This window comes from Pocillopora damicornis, chromosome 1 (genome assembly GCF_964200805.1).
Source record: "Pocillopora damicornis chromosome 1, jaPocDami1.2, whole genome shotgun sequence".
In the NCBI taxonomy this organism is placed as follows: domain Eukaryota; kingdom Metazoa; phylum Cnidaria; class Anthozoa; order Scleractinia; family Pocilloporidae; genus Pocillopora; species Pocillopora damicornis.
Genome location: NC_142670.1, coordinates 40,716,290 through 40,738,020, shown reverse-complemented (window position 1 = coordinate 40,738,020; position 21,731 = coordinate 40,716,290). Strand labels below are relative to the sequence as shown.

General features: G+C 36.7%; 3 protein-coding genes and 1 non-coding gene across 8 annotated transcripts; 2 read left to right on the top strand and 2 right to left on the bottom strand.

Annotated features, from left to right (window-relative positions):
• LOC113667920 (melatonin receptor type 1C) lies at nt 1-1,607 on the top strand. The gene has a single exon (XM_089197279.1). The coding sequence runs from the start codon at nt 249-251 to the stop codon at nt 1,308-1,310; it is 1,062 nt and encodes a 353-aa protein (XP_089053405.1). The 5' UTR covers nt 1-248; the 3' UTR covers nt 1,311-1,607.
• A 1,573-nt stretch (nt 1,608-3,180) lies between these two features.
• Nucleotides 3,181-4,600, bottom strand: LOC113667937 (histamine H2 receptor). The gene has a single exon (XM_027183813.2). The coding sequence runs from the start codon at nt 4,387-4,389 to the stop codon at nt 3,349-3,351; it is 1,041 nt and encodes a 346-aa protein (XP_027039614.2). The 5' UTR covers nt 4,390-4,600; the 3' UTR covers nt 3,181-3,348.
• Nucleotides 4,601-7,306: 2,706 nt separating this feature from the next.
• Nucleotides 7,307-14,344, bottom strand: LOC113667944 (melatonin receptor type 1A). Of its 5 annotated transcripts, none has more exons than XM_089197265.1 (3): nt 14,238-14,344; nt 11,953-12,107; nt 7,307-9,739 (listed from the first exon to the last, which is right to left on the bottom strand). In XM_089197265.1, the coding sequence occupies exon 3, from the start codon at nt 9,683-9,685 to the stop codon at nt 8,624-8,626; it is 1,062 nt and encodes a 353-aa protein (XP_089053391.1). In that variant the 5' UTR covers nt 9,686-9,739; nt 11,953-12,107; nt 14,238-14,344; the 3' UTR covers nt 7,307-8,623. The 5 variants fall into 5 exon arrangements, with proteins under 5 accessions (XP_089053391.1, XP_027039620.2, XP_027039621.2 ...); XM_027183819.2 differs by having other exon boundaries at nt 12,883-14,339; XM_027183820.2 differs by having other exon boundaries at nt 7,307-9,757; nt 14,238-14,339.
• A 2,948-nt stretch (nt 14,345-17,292) lies between these two features.
• LOC113667935 (uncharacterized) lies at nt 17,293-21,425 on the top strand. Its single transcript, XR_016180120.1, has 7 exons — nt 17,293-17,654; nt 18,031-18,078; nt 18,382-18,593; nt 18,922-19,011; nt 19,272-19,605; nt 20,254-20,541; nt 21,015-21,425. It is a non-coding gene; the product is annotated as an uncharacterized LOC113667935 (transcript).
• Nucleotides 21,426-21,731: the final 306 nt, after the last annotated feature.

Below are 21,731 nucleotides of genomic sequence, written 5' to 3'. Positions count from 1 at the left end.
TTTGGGTTTTTTTTAGTTTATTGTGGCTAAACAATGTGTTACCTTATTCTGCGCTGAATTAACACTTTTTTGTACTGTATTACCTGCAAACTGCATTGCATTAAGCAAATCAGAATAAAGAAAATTTTCAGGTTTGTTATTGATATTGTAACTACCAACATAATTATATAGCAGCTGTGAATTTAATAAAACCACAATCGAAAGTCTTCGTAACGTTCGTCCTCTACTTACCCGACTTATAGCCCAAAATGGAGGAGGAAAATTTAGCGCGATTACATAGGGATTTGAAAAACAGAAGCCAGGGGGTTTTAGTCTTCGAATCTTGTTTTATGCTACTGATTATATTGGCAGCGTTCCTCGGTAACTTTGTTTTGATTTTGGCGATATTAAGAAATCCAGGTCTTCGAACTGTGACAAACATGTTTTTGGTTTGTTTGTCAGTAGCTGATATACTCACAGCATCATTGGTCATGCCATTCACTGCTTCCATCTTTATACACAGTGACTGGGTATTCAGTGACGCGGTTTGTACATTCCAAGGAATTTTTGCAATTTGCCTCGTTTGGATCTCACTCCATATGGTGACTTTGATGGCTGTTAATCGGTATTTCTGTGTCCTTAGACCGAGACTTTATCGGAAATGGTTCACCAAAAGATTCTCCATTGCAATGATTTGTGCAGTTACCATTGCACCCTTTGTTCTGACCATTTCACCACTTTTGAATGGGTTATTTACTTACATCTTTCGCCCGGGAAAAGCTTCTTGTTTCATGACTTTCAATCCAGATAAAAGACTTGAAAAGATGACATATATTCTTTCGTTACTATGCGTTTACACAATTCTGCCCATGATTCTTATCACTGTATGCTATTACAAAGTTTTCCGCATGGTAAAAGAACATGCCATGGCTACAAGAAACACCATTCGGTCACGGCAGTCTGGGAGTTTGAGCTCAGAGGAGCTTCAAATGACCAAAATGCTTCTTGTTCTCGTCGTTACGTTTGTAATCTGCTGGCTTCCAGTTACAACAGTGGATTCCATAAATGCAGTGCTAGGTACAGGTAGCCTTCCTCGAGGAGCCTATGTAACCTACACGTCATTTGTATATCTCAGTAGCTGTATCAACCCGATAGTTTGCTTAACACTCAATGGCAAGATTCGCCGACAGGCAAAGAAAATTCTCTTAATCAAAAGAACTTGGCAGGTGGCAGATACAGAGCTGTCAATGGATACCACGGTTGGATCGACTGTAGCTCGTGTTCGACAAGGCGCTGGGTTAAACAAAACACCACGTGATTTTTCTACCTAAGTCTGAAGAAAGATCAGTAAAAAGCTCCTGAAGACCATCGTTACGTCTTCATCTTCTTCCTTTTTTTAAGACTTTTTTTCGACGCTCGAAAGGAAAGACTGCACAAACGATACATACGGAAAATAAACTCGATCAGGCACAAAGTAGCTCATAGAAAATATCTCTCGTCGTTTGAGAAATGCGTTGAATTCATTTTTTTAGGCTGAAGATTATTACTAGTAGAAAGAGTGTCGCTGAGCGAGACTTGATTTTGTAACAAAAAGGAAATTAAGACTTTTGTAGGAGGCCAGACACGCAACATCTTTAATTAGCATAAATCTCCATCTTTCGACATTACATTTTGTTTGCATGTTGTTTGGTTTTTTCCCTATGGTCAGATTTTTTCTACAAAGGTTTTGGAGCATTAGTTTGAACGATTAAGCAAGAAAACTACGGCTTACGATTCTTCAGAACAAGGATTTTCACTTTCGTGGACAAAGTACATAGCGCAGGAAAATAATATTATGTAATTTATGAAATAATTGTGCTAGAGCGTAAAAAGACAATTTCAAAGTCTGTTCCAAAACAACAATTTAAACGAAATAAGACGACTCAGATTAAGTTAAATCGAAATATTGCTTAAATAGTGAGGTTTACTCAGTTCGAAGACACTCGAAATCGGAAAGTTTCCTGTACGTATCATTCTGGAATACATTCCAAGGTCAAGTTGCTTTTATTTTGGGAGTTTTAATTTTACCAATTTCATAACAACATCACTGCAGTTTTCGCTGTCAAATTCCTTGTGCCGGTTAAAATTGGAAAGTCTTTTAAACCATAACCAAGCGAGAAAATTTAAAGAGCACAGAAGTCAATAGACTTAATATAGAAACAATATTCACCTGGAGTGGCTCCAAGTCCCCCTTACTCATCAAGCATTTACAAGGGCTCAAAAGACAATCACGTCCATGCTTAAGTTAACCTTGTAACCGAGCTAACGAGGTTTTCATGAGTGCTGGAGGGTAACTCCGATTTTATACCAAAGATGGATGGACTGCGACAGTCTCCGAAATGTAAGAAGCAACCTTTGTGTAATGTAGATAATTTAGTGTTAACAACTGAGTTGAAACGTAAATTGGCCACCGTAAAGGGTAAAAAAGCTGACGTTTCGAGCGTTTGCCCTTCGTCTATCGCTCTAACGAAGGGCTAACGCTCGAAACGTCAGCTTTTTTACCCTTTACGGTGGCTAATTTACGTTTTCAACTCAGTTGTTAACACTAAATTACCTCGCAGCGAAGAACACTACTGAAACTAGTAGTTGTAAGTAGGACCTGAAAAAAAAAATTTTTTCAGGTCCTACTTACAACTACTAGTTTCAGTAGTGTTCTTAGCTGCGAGGATCTTCTAATTTCATCTTTCCACCGCAGTGCAAATATGTGAATTTTCATATATCTAAAATCTTCACTAAATTACCTGCTATACTCTCCCACCGACGCAGCACCACAGTTTCTTTAGAAACTTACTCCTTTATTCATTTGTGTAATGTGACTCAACTAAAGCATCGTACTTTTGTTTACCGACTAATAGTTATTTCCTTTACCCTTAATGACTCTTTGCAAAATTTGAAATCTATGTTCAAATGCATTACATTATTTCCACTTGCAAATGCATCAGAAATCTCAGAATTTATTTTACTGAAGAAAGCCTTTTAACACAGTTGATTGAGGTCTAATGGTTCAAAAGCTTTTGAAACATCGGTAAATTGTGTTTGATATCTTTAGACACCTTAGAACCTAGTGTTTGTATACTGAGAGGTCATTAGCATCGGTCGAAACTAGAATGTACACAAATGCAATTATGATGGTTCAAACAGTATTTCAGATGACACAAAACATTGTGCTTGTCGTCAATTTATTGTCAAATATTATATTTATTACAGGTCAAAATTTTACACTGGTGTTTTCATAAAATTCAATTTTCCTAGCAATAAAAACCGGCTTAAAAATAATACAGTGCAATTAGTTTTAAAATACTAGCTTGTCCAGTTCATGAATAATATGCCTTAGATAAGATTTTCGTCTATTTTCTCACTGTTTTCTTCTGTCAGCACAGAATTCCTTGTGGTGATTGAATTCCCAAATTTATCATGATCTGGTTTTTTACCACAAAAAAATCGCTTAAAGGCTCGCCTATAGTCCGACTTGTAAAATGAATAAATTAGAGGGTCGGCTAAAGCGTTTCCTACCAGTGAATAAAGGGAGACATCAAGAAATACATTCGGAATTATGTGGGAATAATCTAGTGCGGAAAACACATTAATAATTATCAAAGGAAGCCAGCATACTGCAAAGGTTCCTCCTACAAGAGCAAAAACTTTGGCCGCTTTCACTTCGTTGGAAATGGTAATTGACCGCCTCTTTCTCATTGATCGCCCTGATTGTCTGTCTGGGAGAACACTGTCTTCAAATCGTGCGTTTGTTTCGTGCATTTCAATCATTTGTTTTACTTGACGTCGCGTGGCACCAAAAATCTTTCCATATGCCCAGCAGATAGACCCTGAACACAGAGTGACCAGAGCAACCAAGATTCCTTGGTAAATACGACCGGCCAGTAATTTAACACCGTTCCGATACTCCCAGAAAATTGGTATGATCGCTAATAAGAGGGGTATAGTCCACACCAGGGCCAAGATTTTGTAGACGATCGCGCGTGTTACCACTGACCTGTACATGAGAGGATTAAGAACGGCTTGGTACCTGTCCCAAGTAATGCCACAGAAATTAAACAGATATGCAAACAGAATGTAGGCAATAATATAGGGATTGACTACCAGACCAGCTAGATAAGTCGGGATGAAAACTGTGGCCACCATAAGATCGCTTATCGCCAGGCTGACAATAAAAGTATTTGTTATCGTTCGGAGGGCACGGAACCGACAGAAAAGTATACAAACAAGCCCGTTTGAAACCAAAACAGCGAAGCCTATCACTGTCAAAGGCACGCTGTAATCTAAGCCGAGTTCGGGCAAATCTTCACCGGTTTTGTTGGCCTCCCTCCTAAAGATAGCAGTCAAATTGCCATCACATGACTGGTTTTTCTCCATTAGTTCCAGTTTTCCAGCCACGTTAACGTGATTTTCCTCAAACTAATCCCCTGTATAGCGAAACTTTTGATCTGATCAAACGCAGAGGTAGCTACGTATTTTAGTCCTTATTCGATTTCGCTGGTCTTGAAGCGCTGTCGAGCAAAAAAGAAATCACGACGGCTGTTTAGACTCGTGTTGAGCCTGTGCCTAAACTAAGTGAAAACAAATATTCCCCTTCAGCTTTATCAGGGAAACACGTTTTGTACTGTAAATATGCTTTAATTTTGTTTCAAAATATATGTTAATTTGTGGCTCAAGCCTTACGTTAATTAAAGCTTATTTCAATTTCATCCAATAGTAATGTCCATTTACAGAGCAGCTTTTGACGCGTTGCTATTTTCTTTTGTCCTTTTTCTCTTTCATTTTCAACAGCTGGAAAACATTGCTCTCAAAATGTTTCCTTTCCTCTTATTGTCACAGAAACAGCCATCAATAAAAAACGCGTTTCCAACAGAGAAACACGAATTTATGTTTTTCTAGGCCGTGTAAAATCTGTAAACACCACGCTGCGCGCAGTTACTGAGGTGCAATACATCTGCAATGATTTTTGTTTTTTTCATCAACTGGCCTCGAAAAGCAAATAAATTCAATTTGGAGATTGTTAATACAAATACATGGGTCGGCTGATGCTAATCAGTGATCCTCCTTTTGTCTCCTGCTTCATCAGAGTCGATTGATGATAACTATGACAACTAAATACTCCGCAAGTTCCTTCCAATGTCGGTTTCCTTGTAAGTTGAATAATATATATATATAGCTTTTTCATTGCGGCTTTTATCGCTCTCTATTTAGTACATTATGTTGTGAAATAAATTAATTCAAAATTAAGCAACAAGCCGTCATGATAAGAAATCGATGGCACAATTTACGTTTACATTAAATCCAAACTTGTTTATACCAATGAGGACAAAAATTACCCAAAATTTAGAGAAAAACCCTTTGTTACTAATAAATATGTCATTCGACTCGGTAAGAGCTCAAATCCTTCATCTAAAATGACAAAGCAAAGGCTATGATATCTATGTTATTCAAATCCATTATAAACATTAGAACCTACTGTTTCAACGTTCGGTCACTGGACACTCCCTAATGAAACAAACGAGCCGAATACTTGATCTTTAATGTCATTCATTAGTTCAAAAAAGCATACAAGTCATTAGCAAGAAATAACTATTATTGTACCAACGAGTGTTTAGCAGACAATAGCATTTCCTTACCCATGTATTTGTAGTTTGTGAACCGAAAATTATTTCAGTAAAATGTCTGAACTGCCCTTTTATTGAAAAAAGAAATGACAAATAATGAATTTAAAACAGTGGACAATGTTAATCATGTTTTTAATCTACAATTTGGCCGTAGGTGTTTATGCAGAGTACATTACGGATCGTAAAACCATCGTAACTGACTAGAACGAATCATCTATTTTTCCTGCTCTAAAACTGATGAATACATGGAGAATTCAATAAGTAGGACAATCTTTCCAATCATGGTCCTAAATACCTCTGCCTAGAAAAACCCCTGATTACTTTTATTTTCAGTTTTACCGGTAAAAACTTTAAGACAAAAAAAATTGAAAACATTTTTGGTATCATGGATAACTGGCACGGAATTAGATTTAGGATTCCGTTTTTTAGAAGGATAAGGTCTTATCCGGCATGGCAGGCCAATATTTGTCTTAGTGAAACAAAAAAGCAAACAACTATAGCTATCGGTAAAAAAAACTGGCAAAAATTATCTCGACGTGGTAAGATTTTCTGTATGGAATGTTTTTGAAATCCCCAGTTGTATTCCTTTTATGGGACTTGAGTTTAATCTGGAAACAGCTTGTTTTCATTTGAAGATCAAGATTTATTTAAATCCGCGTTCCGAACAGCTACCAAAAATCGCATAACAATGATAATCAACCGGGGTATTTTTAACTGAATCTTAAGGCTCCTTCTACCTTTGGAAATTTAGAGTTTTTGTCCTTAATCCGTACGATTTTGAAAGACCCCATGAATCGCCCAAGGTATTTGCAAATATTTTTTTTGATAAATCTGGACAGATAAAACCCTCCCATTCAGTAAGGCATTTATTCTGACAAGGAATCTGTCTTCGGCTGTCAATAAAATGTATTTGTCAAAAATCGGCCAGTTTATAAGAAGGATGTGAAAACTTGTTCCTATTCTTGTAGACAATAGAGGACCCCGTTTGTAATGCAAAAAAGGGAACGTCATTACACTCGAAACCACCTTAAATCGTGTAAAATTTATTGTATATTTCTAATGTACATATCAACTCTTGCGTTTGCAAGAATATACCATCAAGAACCCGCATGTTTTCTATCCACGTGGGAAAATTATCACTCATATTTCTCAGCGCAATTGCAGCGCTGTTGTTTCTACGCCTTCCTTCATTCCTTAGGGCTATACCGAATGATTTACCTAAAGGTGTTCTATAACTTGCTGCTCAAAGATAACGAAGGTTTTCAGTTTACTGTGAACCCTTTTCCGGCAGAATAAATGACTGTAAATAAATGAAAATCAGTATGTGAACTGAGATCGAATAAACGAATATGAAAGCGATCCTGGCAGTAATGAACACTACTTAAGTAGTAATGGAAATAAGGCCCGTATGGGATTTGAACCCATGACCTTTGCGATACGGGTGCAGCGCAGTTGGTAATACGCTGCATCGGTATCGCATAGGTCATGGTTTCAAATCCCGTAGGGGCCTAAATCCGTTTCCGGCAGTTTTTCTCTTCCTTATCCGATTGCTCGTTCTGATGGAAAATGCTATTCCTAAATGATATCGGTCACGCTTTACATTCTCATGGAAAAAAGGGTCTTAACTTTTGAAAATTCCGTGCGAGTACAGCGTAATAACCTCAGTTGTCGGTTAGAATAAAATATAAACTTTAATTGAACCATATTGTTTGGTCTCCATTGCTGCTGGAGAACATCCTGTTATTACGAACCCTGATCGGATTATCATACTACGAGAAAATAATGAGCGCCAGGGGTGAAACTCAATGAGCCGCGTGCAGTCCTAGTTTTGTAACATGATATATAGTTGGCAAATCATCTTGCATCCTTTCACCGTTTTTTTTTAATATCAATTTTTAAAATTATTTCGTTGTCTTTAAGGGAAAATCTAATTTATAAGTTTTACTCAGAGGAGAGTTTGCTTATCATCCTATGATCTACATTGTTAAGGATAAAATCGTAAAAAGTACAAATAAAAGAAACAGTTATTACACGCATTAACGATCTTAATATTTTACCCGCGAGTTCGAGAAATTACAATAGACTGAACTTTCAAATTATCATTAGTACTGGACTCTCTAAATAATTTTGGTTTATTGCATGAACTAAACATCGCGGCAACCTCCTAACTGAAATGTAAACTGAATAATTAAAATCATGTTGGAGCCAATCAGATTTATAAACAATGAATATAGATAAATACAGATGTTCAGATAATACCTGGTTATTAATATCTAGTATAACTCTTACTTACTAAAATCACCCTGGCAACAGATCGTCAGGGTTCAGTTACTCCTGCCATGCAAAAAACCTTAAGAGTAAATAGTTTCTTTATTCCTAGTGATGTTTTTAGTGCACAATGTAAAATACTCATTTATATTGATAAGCTACGTCGGTTTAGAATGAAGGTTGACCCGCACGTGATGTGATGAGTTCTATTCGCATTTTGATTGGTCCTTATATTAAATCTGAGCAGTTTAGATATACGTTCATCATGTTCGCTTGTCCGACTAAATTGAATATGCTCACTAATATCATTAACCAAACCATTGAAGGGATTTTGAAATTTTTTGAGTTGCTAGATCTGATTCCAAAAGAGTAATTGTATGGTTGTTTGAGTTCAAATCAGCTGAACAATGCAACACAAGATCTCGAGTTCTGATTTGTGGAAATATTATCCTTCATAAATTTTGTTTACCTTATATGCAATGACCTATTTGTTATTTTTTGTGACTAATATCGGTTTTCTTTTTTAAATTCAATTATGACGGCCATTCTCTAAGACATTTCTCCCGTTTTATTCCGATAGGCGTTAATGCAGAGTAGAGTTCATTTTGCATGACCGGTCAATTAATCAACATGATGGAAAATGAACAAATTCTTTTTATAAGCACGTTATCAAAGATGAAGTATTCTTTTTTTCCAATGGATAAAATTCTGTTCATCGCCTAATCAGTATTTTCACTATAGGCGGCTTTAACTCCCAGTTCCACTTCATTTAGACGCGTTTGGTTTGGCTCATCTAACTCCTCATCGGTTTTTCCACTTGGTCGTGTTCGCTCTGAGACTGGTTCTTGCTTACTCGCTGGCAAACAGATATGACGGATCTCACGTCGGAAAGACCTGTTCATACCAGCGTAAATGAATGGATTTATAGTGGAAGAGAAAAACACTAAGAAACTGACGAACAAAGCCACGTTTCTTGGAAGACTCTTAACGAGTTTGAAGCGAAACAGTAGAGCCAAAATCCATAGCGGGATCCAGCAAAATGCAAACACTATTACCACGACAAATAAGGACATGCTGATCTTCAACTCACGCCTGGAGATTTTCACTCGAGAGAAATTATTGCTGCTGGCTTGTAACGACGGCATTACATTCTTGTTATGCAGCTTAATGGTTCGGAAAATCTTGTAGTAGCAGAAAGATGTGATAACAATGGGAGCCACGACAAAAACGGGGATAACAATGCTGTAATGAACGATCTTTTGCGTCTCTTTGAGATGAGTCGTGGAACAAACAGCATAGCCAGGAACGAATCGGATGGCCTGGTTTCCCGCGAATACCTGTATTAAGATGTACGCGATCGCAATACACCACACAACTATGATCCAAATTTTGCTTTTCCTCATGGAGAAAAGTTTGGGGTACATGTTTGTCCTCACAATTCTTACGTATCGGTTGAAAGCTGTTAAAGCCATTAGGCAAGGTGAGACATATATATTCAGTACGACGAAAAAACCCTGAATGTTACAATAAAAATCACTGAACCGCCAGTCTCCAGTAATCAATACCGCAGATGAAATTGGCATCACAAATATGGCTGAGCTGAGATCACCCACAGCTAAAGCAACGATGTAAAGATTGGTTGTGGTTCGGAGACTCTTGCTGCGATACACAGTCCAGCATATGAGAAAATTACCGACCAAGGACACCACATTCAGGATGATCAGGCTTGTGGCCTCTGCAACAATTATTCCATTTTCTCTCTCTCCTAGACTCGACGACATATCGAGTGCCTGGTTGCAGAGGATATAGCTGACAAGTCTTCGAGGGTACTGGCCCTAAACGAAGGAAACAATCTAAGAAAAACATTCAAATTCACTCTAAGAGGATGCGAAGTGATATGTGATCTGCTCGGCAAGATTTGACTGACATAGCAAATATACTAATCGTGCGATTGCTGAAATAATGTCAAAGCCCTCATTCACTTAAAATTGATTTTAAACTTAAACTAAACAAGAAAAGTCAGCTGCCTCCAGAAAGTTGACAATCGGTCTCATCTCCAACCGGAACGAGAAAGTGACAGTTCAATCTATATAAATATTAAGCCACAATTCAGTTTTTGCGTTCATTATATCTTTAATAAAACCTTAGTTTTTACTAAGCAATTATCACCGTAGTGATCTTTGCTTCATTGATTACCGTGAAACACAAATATGGTGACTGGAAGATTTCTTTCACAGGTTTCATGTTCGCTGTTGTTGTTGTTTGTTTTTACTATTTTTTTTTTACATGTTAGAAAAGTTCTCCCAAACAGCGAGTTTTGAATTATAATTAGGTTTTTCGAAGAGGATCAGATCTTAATATGTTATGTAAATTTAAAATATACTATAGAGATAACAAAATACTGAGTGTAAAACCTCATGATAGCAAACAAAAGAAGAGAATTTACTCAAAAAGATCAGTATGCTATTTCAGAAAGATCGAAATTTGTGTTTTTCAAGGAAGTAATCATTTCATTTTTACTTGGTGGTCTGAGTTTACACAAGGGTAGCGTATTTCTAAACAAATTATTTTATCAGAAGCAGAAAAAGACAATTTATTCAAAGAGCCTATTGTGTTATTTCAGAAAGTTTGACATTTTTGTGCATCCAGAAAGTCAGTAATAAATTCATTTCGATTATTTGGCGTAAGTTTATCCAAGGTGTAATGTATTTCTAAACAAGTAATTTCATGAGATTTTTCGCAGCATGGCGACCCGATACTGCGCGATAACAAAGCACAACAGACACAAAGCATGATGAAAGTGATTTGCTTAAAACTGACTGCCTAAGTATTTTTAGAATTTCTATTTTCCTAGTCGTCCTGGGGTTATAATTTTGGAAGGCGCCATCCTGATTTTTCAGCTGGAAACCAGCAAACAAAAAATGAAAGTGCTCTTTGTAATTAGCAGCGCGATCACAAGGCATCTTTAATAATTCCACCCCAAAAACAACCATGAAAGTTCGACATTTTTGTGCATCAACAAAGTCAGTAATAATTTAATTTCGGTTATTTGGTGTAAGTTTATATGTGGCGTAATGTATTTCTATACAAATCATTTCATGAAACTTTTCGCAGCGTGGCAACCATACTGCGCAATAACAAAGCACAACCAGACACAAAGCACAATAGACACAAAGCATGATGAAAGTATTTTTACAATTTCTAATTTCCTAAATGTCCTGGGGTTATAATTTTGGAAGGTGTCATCCTGATTACTTTTCAACTGGAAACTGGTAAACAGAAAATGAAAGTGCTCTTTGTAACTAGTAGCACGATCACAGGGCATCTTAAATAATTTCAACCAAAACTATGATGAGGCTAGGAGGGGAAATATCAATAATATGGAAAATTTTAGCTTTACCACTGATCGAGTATGTTGCAGTTATATTTTCATTTTGCTGGCTGAGTTACAAGATGTATTCATATATTATTTATGATTATCATTTTCACCATAATTCTTCGACCTTTTCCCTACGACAATCAACACCTCCACCTTGCGTAAGAGGTTTAACTCATGATTTGCCTTGCCAGTACGTGCCGATGAAATGATAAAAATCTTAACTTGACACCGTAATAGTCATATTCTGGCCTCAACGAGCCATTAAATAAGTTATCAAGGTTTTTAGTTACAATATAACCTACAAGTGGACTATACGAGCAACTCGTAACGCCGACATGTGCATAGATCACGTAGCTTAATAATTAATAATTACAAGCAGAAAGGCTTGTTGTTATTCATAAACATTTTTCGAGAGTTTTATGGTATTGAGGCTATTGCAATCAAGAACTCTTCGAATCATTAATATTCTTGAAATTTCTGTAATTTCAAAAATAAATAGGTGCGGTTTCTGGCTCAAAATTGTCTCAACTCAACACTAAAGTAATACGCTTTGACTGCAGTAAACTTTGTTAAGGTCACAATAACTGTGTGTTGTTTGAAAATAACAAATTTAAGCATTTTAAACGTTCAGGGTAAACAAGCCAGAAAAAGAGAAAAATAACACCTTACCTTCGTAAACTGTTTAGCTTTACACTGTGACTATGGACTCTTTCAGTTAGAAATAATACCAGGATTTCCGAAGTCTGGTTGACTTGAAAAAGTGTTGACAATGACGCCACGGCTCAAAGCCGCAAACAAACTCGGCGACAACGGAAAAGTCACCCCTAAAGTAAAAAAATAATATAATGTAACCTTTTATGAATAAATTAAGATATACCTTTTTAAGTCATGAGAAAGTAGCTTTTTTGATGTACATGAGCAAGTTACGGGACAAAACCCTTTTTTAACAACCAGTGTGAGTATACACTAAGAGGTTTGTGTTCCAATAAGAATTCTGATGGCTTCTAACACTTCTCAAAATAATTTTCGATAAAACATCACTTTCTAAGTTTGTTTTGACTACTAGCAAAGATATTTTTTGGGGCAAAATGGAAAATAACTTACTCTCTGATCTGTCGCATTTTTTCATGAAAGCCAAGGAGACAATTGTCCCTAAGCGGGCTTTGTTTACATCACCAAAACTTGCAATTGAAATCGATGTGTCTACTATGACTAAATGTAACGCATGTGCAGCAAAAACTAGTAGCTAAATACAGATAATTTTATTGTAAATTTGTAAGCTTTTACAAGCGGACCCTTTGACACCATGAACATACTTGGTCATTTCAATTTAGAAGTCGTCCCTAACGACTTCCTTCTCTCTTTTATTTGCCTCTTGTCAAAGTTATAACTGAAAGAAGTTTCTTTTAGAAGGCAACACCTTCTTTTTCGATTACATAGATGACCTTAAGTGATTAATGCTTCGATTGACAGCTATTGATGAAGGACACACTTAAAAATATATGTAAAATATGAAGCAAAATGAATGGAAGTTTGAGATAAGAAACAACTAATAACTTATTTGTATTCTGACGCTTCCTCAATTTTCTGCTGTTTTACCTGTAGCTCCAACGTTCAATCCGATTTAGTTCGATCCTGGACTGCGAATTTTCGTTCAACGAAAGAGGAAGAACGTCTGCTCATCATAACCATGCCTGAAACTTTCCCAACAGGCAGATCCCATATCCAAATAATTAGATGTAACGAAGACAAAATATGAAATACAGGGAGAAGATTATATCTTTTACACTTACTAAATTTTTACATTAAACCACGATGGCACGCTTTAAGTAAGAACTAAATTCGTGGGTGGGTCTTGTGTTCTGCTGATGACGTAACGTAAACTCTGCATCATGTTTAAATAGATTGCGTGAGTGGTCCTCGTCAGGAAAGCGCGTAAGTGTGCGTAGGAAGAACGGATAATGGCTCGATGGCACGAACCACACATCACGAATAGCGGATTACGTATCACAGATTCTGAGTCACGAACATTTATCATCTTTCACATATCACACTTTTTTCTTAGTAGGAGGACCATTTCATTTCCAGAAAAAAAGCAGTTTTGTATTTCATTTATAAATATATCTTAAACTTAATGTCGTTGCGAAAAGCATCGTGCGATAAAAAGAGAAACATTGTTTGAAACTGTTTTAGTTAAAAAAAATTTGGCCCAATGTTGCGTCGCACAAGGTTCCCATCAATTAGAGCATGTATTCATGGTGCACTCATTAAATATGATGAATATTCCTGAATCGTAATTATTTCCCTAAACATAACACTGTGCGGAGAGTTATGGTAATTAAAATTTTAGAGTCATCACCAAGACATTTTCTGTAGCGTATGATTTATTTCCTGATAGAATAACATAAAAAAAACTATAAATTAACTAAAATAACTCAAAATATGATGAATAAAAGTTAAGTATGAAGCCTGAATTCTGAGACTGACGCATTTTGTCCTTGTCAGTGAATTATTTCAGCTGTTCGTTGGAAAGTGCTGAGGACTAAATTCTAGCCTTGCCAAATGTGATATTTTTAGATTCACATAGCGCTTCATACCTAGTCAATCTATTTTAAGTGAAATGATGTTTTCATATTTTATTTTGCCATATTTTGAACAGTTTTACTATTTTACAAACTCAAACTATATCTCATTAGCTGAAGTATAGTATTTTACCGGTTATATTATACAACCAATGTTTTTTAGCTCGATTTATAATGTCGCAAAAAGTAACGTTATATTTTGGCCACACTTTTCTTTGTATAAGATGCACAGATCTTAAAGACCTCAGGTAGTGAATAAACATGTTGGGTGTAAATTTTTGTCAAATATTGTCTCTTATTTCACAGTTACATAATTTATTTTTCCGAATTAATACACAGTTTCTAAGGTTGATGAGCAACTATGTTTCTTACCTTTTTAAAATTATCCTGAAGCCTTAATAAGTATTTATCAATTCCTAGACGTTTCTTGGAGCCATTAGGAGTTCCCTACAGTCGTATGTCTAAAATCGTATCACCAGAATCATGAATAACTAATTTATGTTGTCAGAATGACGTCATAAAAAACACATTTATCGCTCGCCTCGATTATAAATCAATATTCATGGTGTTTGATTGTCTGTTGTTAGCGAGAAACCAAAAAACAGCTCGCAAGATATATGTGATCCCAAACGAACTGCCACAATTATTTACATTTGGGCAAAACAGATATCTTTCATGCAAAACGATGTTTGATTCCCAGATAAACATCCATAAATCACTGATATAAAACTTAGCGCGTCTTATTTATATATGACTTTTCCTGTATAGCTAAAATATCCGTTATTTTCAATCCCTAAACCATAGGAGCTCTTTGTCTCGTGAAATATTTACGCAAATTTGAATAACAATGGGGACAAGTATTGGTGAACCTTTCGAACAGATTAGTTTTTTTATCATCATTCCTAAAACATTACTTCCTGACGACTTCTCAAGGGAGAGATTCGGCATCAAAATTGTAATTGTTGGGAACAGACGGGATTTTTTCTCTAATTTAGGGGTTACTTTCGAAGATTATGCTGTGGTTTACTCTAAAGAACTAGGGTAAAAAGGAGCCTTTCCCCGTTTTTGGTTCTTGACAGTGATTGGTCAGTTTAGCTCAATGACGCCAATAAGATAAATGTGTTACAGATGAATAGTTCCCATTGTTTCACTTATCTCGGCAACGGAAATTGACAAAAATGAACTCTGATTTAAGTTTACTCACTTTTCGCATAGTCCTAAAAGTCCTATCTCACCTACTGCCAGAGGGAAAATACTTTACTGCACAAATAATCGAGACCAGAAGGCAGAATTAACGTTTTATCATTTGTTGTTTACTGCCAAGGTCGCACTGAACTATGCCTCTGTCGCCACTTAGTCTTAAGTAAGCTATAACTATCATTGAAATGACGTCTTCAGGCTCGATTCAACATTACGTAGCATTGAAAGGGCTCTGTCAGCTATTTTAATTATTTTCTTATCAATTTCCTTCTTGTGACGTTAAGACGCAAAATGATACACTTGGAATGGTAATTAAAAGTTCAAGAGAGAGAAGTTTTAAAATGATTGCGAACTTGCATGATAACGTGCAATGTAGCTTCTACGACAATAGCGTAAGGTCACTTTCAAATCAGGGAGCTACTCCAATGGGAAAGCAATGACAGTGCACTTAGGAGCAATTATTGACAAATTTTATTATTTGCTATAACATACATAAGTATGAGTATCTTCTACTTTTTGAAGACCATTGGGTAGCACTAAAAGAAAAAAAAAACAGGAATAAACTAATTGTAAATATATATTGAGAAGGGAATAAGTCACAGAGATCCAAAATAACTTGCTGGAATGTAGAAAAGATTTCGTAAATAAAATTCATCGCAGGCCGTTATATCATTGATTTTTTTCTCCAGTTTAGGCATATCCAGATTTGAACACAACAAAAGAAAGGAAGTTTTTGTTGGGAAATATTAACCCTTGAACAGATGTATTTGACGAGGACTTATTAGCATGCTCTTTCACTAATAGCTCAGAAACTGTTTAAAAGAGAGTTAGAGACATTTATCCGCTAAATCAGCTAAGAGAGTTGTCCTAAAGTTACGCAATCGGATTTGAAAACTAGATTTTAACGCAAGGAATTAAGTCATCAAACGATGATAACTGGAAGAGGGCTAAGTTTCAGTTGTAACATGAACTCTTGTCTCGTAATTTAAATTTTTTCAAGATTTGCTAAACAGTTCTTGAAAATCATTCTTCTTCATCTTGGCAGAAAAGCACAAAAATAATATTCCTTCGAGATGATCAACAGAACCTTAGAATATTTGCTTTTAATAATACCAAAGGAACGCTGTAAATACACCTTATTCGATGTTTACAGTATAATATGCGAAGATATTTTGCATGTTGCGTAGTATTTTTCCAAGCCCCAAAGAGGCGTAGAAAAATACGAGCAATGATCAAAATGAAAGTGAAATGTGATCATCGCAGTAAATTTTCCAATTTAAGCAATTGGAAAGAAGAAGCCTGAAAAAAAATCAGGGCTTCAACGGGATTCGAACCCGTGACCTCCGCGATACCGGTGCGATGCTCTACCAACTGAGCTATGAAGCCACACATTGGGAGTGAGGTCAATTTATTGAGTTCATATCTTCCCGTGCAGTGAAATGATGTGAAGTTTTTATATGAAATAATTCATATTTGTACTGCGGTTGTAGATGAATTATTTCATATAAAAACTTCACATCATTTCACTGCACGGGAAGATATGAACTCAATAAATTGACCTCGCTCCCAATGTGTGGCTTCATAGCTCAGTTGGTAGAGCATCGCACCGGTATCGCGGAGGTCACGGGTTCGAATCCCGTTGAAGCCCTGATTTTTTTTTCAGGCTTCTTCTTTCCAATTGCTTAAATTGGAAAATTTACTGCGATGATCACATTTCACTTTCATCTACAACCGCAGTACAAATATGAATTATTTCATATAAAAACTTCACATCATTTCACTGCACGGGAAGATATGAACTCAATAAATTGACCTCGCTCCCAATGTGTGGCTTCATAGCTCAGTTGGTAGAGCATCGCACCGGTATCGCGGAGGTCACGGGTTCGAATCCCGTTGAAGCCCTGATTTTTTTTCAGGCTTCTTCTTTCCAATTGCTTAAATTGGAAAATTTACTGCGATGATCACATTTCACTTTCATCTACAACCGCAGTACAAATATGAATTATTTCATATAAAAACTTCACAATGATCAAAATGTTCCCTCTTATTATATAATAAGCCAGCGAACATAACTGTGTAGCAAATTGCTGCAGGCAATAGGTGACCAGCCAGAATGTAAGAATAAGTAGTTTTTTTATACGCCTTACTCACCAAAACGAACTTTTAACTCTATTACAGGATCTCAATTTCATCGGAACATAGTTGTCGTTGACATTTATTGATAAAAATGTTGCCTTTCTCTGCGCTCACACTTACAAGTTTATTGGCTTATTTTGTTACTAAAATCCAACGCCTATCAAGAACCTCCTAAAGGTCTTCAGTTTCTTGGCGTCGGCTACAATCTTCTTGAAGGAAACCCCGATGGCGGTGATCTGTCCAATGGAGGTATTGATCCAGGATTGCTCTTTACAAGGAAAGTGTTTAAACTATCCTACGACACAAACAAAGTGTCTGTAGGCAGGCAGTATCTGATTCCAGATCAGGTCAGCTTTGCGCCAAGGTCTTCTTGCGTTACTACGACAAAGAACGAGGTTTTCTCCGGGTCTAAAAGCTATCAGAACAAACTTACTGTTGATGTATCCGCTAATGGTAGGTTATTAGCAAGTTCAATCATTCAATTTTATTTCGCTTTTGCTGCCTTTGTTTTTTAGAAAAAACAGACACTTACAAATTAAGCTTTAAACCAGTTTAGGTTTATTATGTTCATTTTAATCAACACCTGTTGGGGTTATTTGCTGTAAGCTATTTTTTATTGTTCCTTGTATTTTATTGCCTCAGTCAAACATAAACTTTAATAAGAAACGGTAAAAGCTGAACAAATATTTTGCAGTAAAAAACGAAGAAATCGAGTTTTGCTATATTCTCAGTATTTTTATGTTTTTTCATGTTTCAACTGTACCTGTAAAGAAATCATCTAATTCAGATATTTCTGATATTTTCTTGGCTCATTTGTTTATTTTCAAAGGTGGTTATGACGCAGGGTTATGGAATGTGGCTTTCACTTTGAGTTCAAGTGAGTGCAATATAAACTTCATTTAAAGATTTAAAACATAGTTCGCTTTATCAAGGACACTTAAGCGGACATGGCGCGAATCAGCTTTGTATTCCTTGTCTTCAAGAGTATAATCCTTGCCACCTTTCACTGAATGTAGTTAATGACAGCATGATATGCCAGTTTATTTCTATCAGGCGATAGGCACTAAACCGTGTCGAATTCAAAATGATTTATATATGAATGCAGTACTATGTAGGAGTAAAATATGTCTTTATGATAATCATAACGTAATCAACTTTATAACAAACTGCATCCTTATAGACTTTGAGAAAATGACTAAAGAGACATCCACCTACAAAAATGTGTTTTATGAAGAGAAGAAGGTCTGCAATCGTGGTCGTGCTCGTTATCAGTTAGATTTGGCCCCAATTAAGAAATTCCCAGTGTCTGAGGACTTTGCTGCTGCTGTTTGTGATCTACCTGATGATTACTCCGAACGAATCTACTTCAACTTTATTGAAAGATGGGGAACTGTAAGTTATCTGGGATCGTAAAAACTGAACTAAGGAACAGTCATTTTTTTTTATTGCAAACAGAGTGTAGAGATTAGATTATTATGGAGCCTTTGTGTGTGTGCGTTTGTGTGTGTGTGGGAGGGGGGGAGGGGGGGACGTCGGGTAAATTTTACCGTGATACACCTAAAATCCTTCATTACCTTATGAGTAATTTTGGAACATCATAAAATGGCTGAATGGAAGACAAACCCTGGGAACAACGAAGCTATTGCTGGCACATTTGTTATAATTTAAAATTCGGTTGATTTTTATGAAAAAATAATTACTGATGTTCATTTAAATTCAGCACATTGTAGTTGAAGTTGAGTTGGGAGAGAAAATCATCGAGCGCTCAAAAGAAAGCCAGACAGAATTTATAAAACACGCCATCCAAAATGTAAGTAGCTACGGAATCTAACTTTTTTCGCTGTAATCACATTAATTTCTGGGTGTCTGACCCTCTCACCAGAGAGGCAAATACATTTTTAAGTTTTATTAATCTTTTCTGGGACAATAAGCATCTCACTGTCGTCATCGCATAGACTACGTCTTCCGAAGCTTTCCAAATCTCCCCATAGAGGGCGTTGTGGGGCTCACACTGTCTGAGCTAAGAAGCTTAACTGAGAACTAAGATATTTTTCATTTGTTTACTTATAGATTAAGGGGTCTGTGTCACCCTCTGGTTCTTTTGCTGGCTTCTCCGGGTCACTCACAGTTAACATGGACAAATTCCGAGAACAGATGACACAAGAGGATAAATTTGGAAAACACAAAATTGTTCTTACATCTGGAGGCATGGACATGCCTGAGCCAATCGGATTGAAGCTTGTTCCTGTGTACGAGGCCCTGAACAAAAACTTTTACCAATTGTCGGGTGCAGGATCTGGGTCTCCATGCAAACATACGGAATCCCTTCTGAGATCTAGAAAGGATAATTTGGTTCAAATCCTGAAGGAATATCCACGGCTGAAGGGTACCAATGTACCAATTGGTAAATAAAAGTCTCTTAATCCTTTAACTGCCATAAATGACCAGGACATAGTTTCTCCTTACAATATCGATACAATAGCAAGCAGACAAGTGATGAGAATAAAAAAAAATATTAATTAGGGGATTGTTAGTTGACACAATACCAAATTCTCCAAACTAACATAATAAGAATCCTTTGGCAGACAGTAAGGAGAATAACTAATGAGATCTTAGAAGTTAAAGGGTTAAATCGCAAGCCTAAAATCGTTGAGGAGTTTTCCTCTGTAAGGGAACTTTTTAAATTTTCCACGTGGACTCAATCTCGTAAATGATCATTGGCAATCTATGAAGTGGAGGCTCATACTCAAATTAATACTTCTTCGTCAAAAGGAGGGAAAACCTACTTCCGTTTCTTATTGTTCAATTACGGTCATTGTCTCCAATTTTTTAAAGGTTGGATATAAATTGTTCAGTATTCGAAATTTAAAACGCTAAAAGGAACTAATTATGGTCTTGCGCTGAAAAGCGTGCCGGAAATGATGACATAATAGTAATGCGTTTGGATGCCTTCTGAAGTCATTTAAAACATTTTTTTATATACCCTTCTGATTTCTTTCTCGTCGTTCTTCCCTTCCCTTTCATTTCCTTTTCTTTTTCCTCCCTCTCATAGATCCACCTGTAGTTATACCGCTTACCTGGCCCCAGGGAACATATGGCCTTCCCATGACCACCCACGGCTGTCCTAGAGCAGCTGGTTTTACATGGCATCATGGGTATCGTTATCATGAAAACGAGATCGGTAACAGCTGGTCTTATCCCTACCACTTGGCTGGAAAAAAAAGTATTTGGACAAATCAACAGGCCTTTTGTATCAAAACCAAGGATCAAGGCACAAAATATGACCTTCCTTGGTCACCAGGACAATTTTGTCTCTTCAAGAAAGGAGACTGTCCCGAAGGTTTGTTTTCGTAAAGATAATAATAATGAGTCGAATAACGTCTATAATACTTGGCCATTCTTGTAATTAAAAAAGCAGATATTCATACGACGTTGAATCTTTCTGAAGCAGAGACCTCTTGACAATGCGCCATTGCTATAAAGATAAAATAAAGTTTTAAGTATATCTGAGCCTGCTAAGAGAGATATGGGGTCGTGAAAGGGCGTATGATGATAGAACTCGTAGTCAGGTTTTTTACCCTCAGTCTTTTCCATAGCTATGAATCTAAAAAGTTGAGCTTATTAAAGAAAATAAGGTTTTGATAATGATTTAACCGCTAAACCAAATCTACAACAAGAGGGTTATCCTTCACTCATATCTCTTTTCAACTATTACATACTTTTCGTCTGTGCTCTGGTCCACTCACTTTTCTGTAACCCCCATTTTTCATTCATCTCCTAATCATGAAGATGATGAATTGCTGTTTTCGACAGGTTTCAAAACAGGTTTCATTCGCTGGGACGATGAAAATAGCGATAACAACAACAATTATAGGGGAGCTATGCCGGACGGAAAGTTTACCAAAAACACGCTAATTGAGTACTGCTGCCGCACGGATGGGCACGCCGAAAACGACATCATCCTGCCCACGGACACGCCGTTCGTGTTGTTCAAATCGAACTCTCATCAGTGTCAGCATGTACAAGGAATGCGCTGGAAGGAGGAATGGTTCCAATGGGATACCGAGGACTGGTCTTTCTCTGGAAACGATAAAATGGGATCTGTTCCGTATGGGGAGGTCGGAAGAAATATTAAGTTGTATTATTGTTATTATTACCGGTAAACTGAATCGAGGCTACTTACTCGAGAATTGTTATTAATGAATAATAAAGATCAGCAGAAGTACGGTCATTTACTGGTGTATTAATTGGTTTAAAACCTGGCGTAGAAAAATAGTTTTTAAAGAGTTCAATGAAGCTCCGCCTTATGTGACAGGTGGTTTGTAAGTATTAACAGAAAAAGCGTCACCTCGAAAGCGAAACTAGAGCGTCTCAAAAAAGGGTTTAATGTAGGATCCGAGGGGGGTGGCGCCAGATAAAACAAACATGTGTTTTGTGGACTGGTAAAACTTTGTGAAACACCCAGCTTTGGTCGTTAATAACGACATACCCTTCGTTTTGAAACTTCGGCGCTCTTTGAGAGATCCTCGT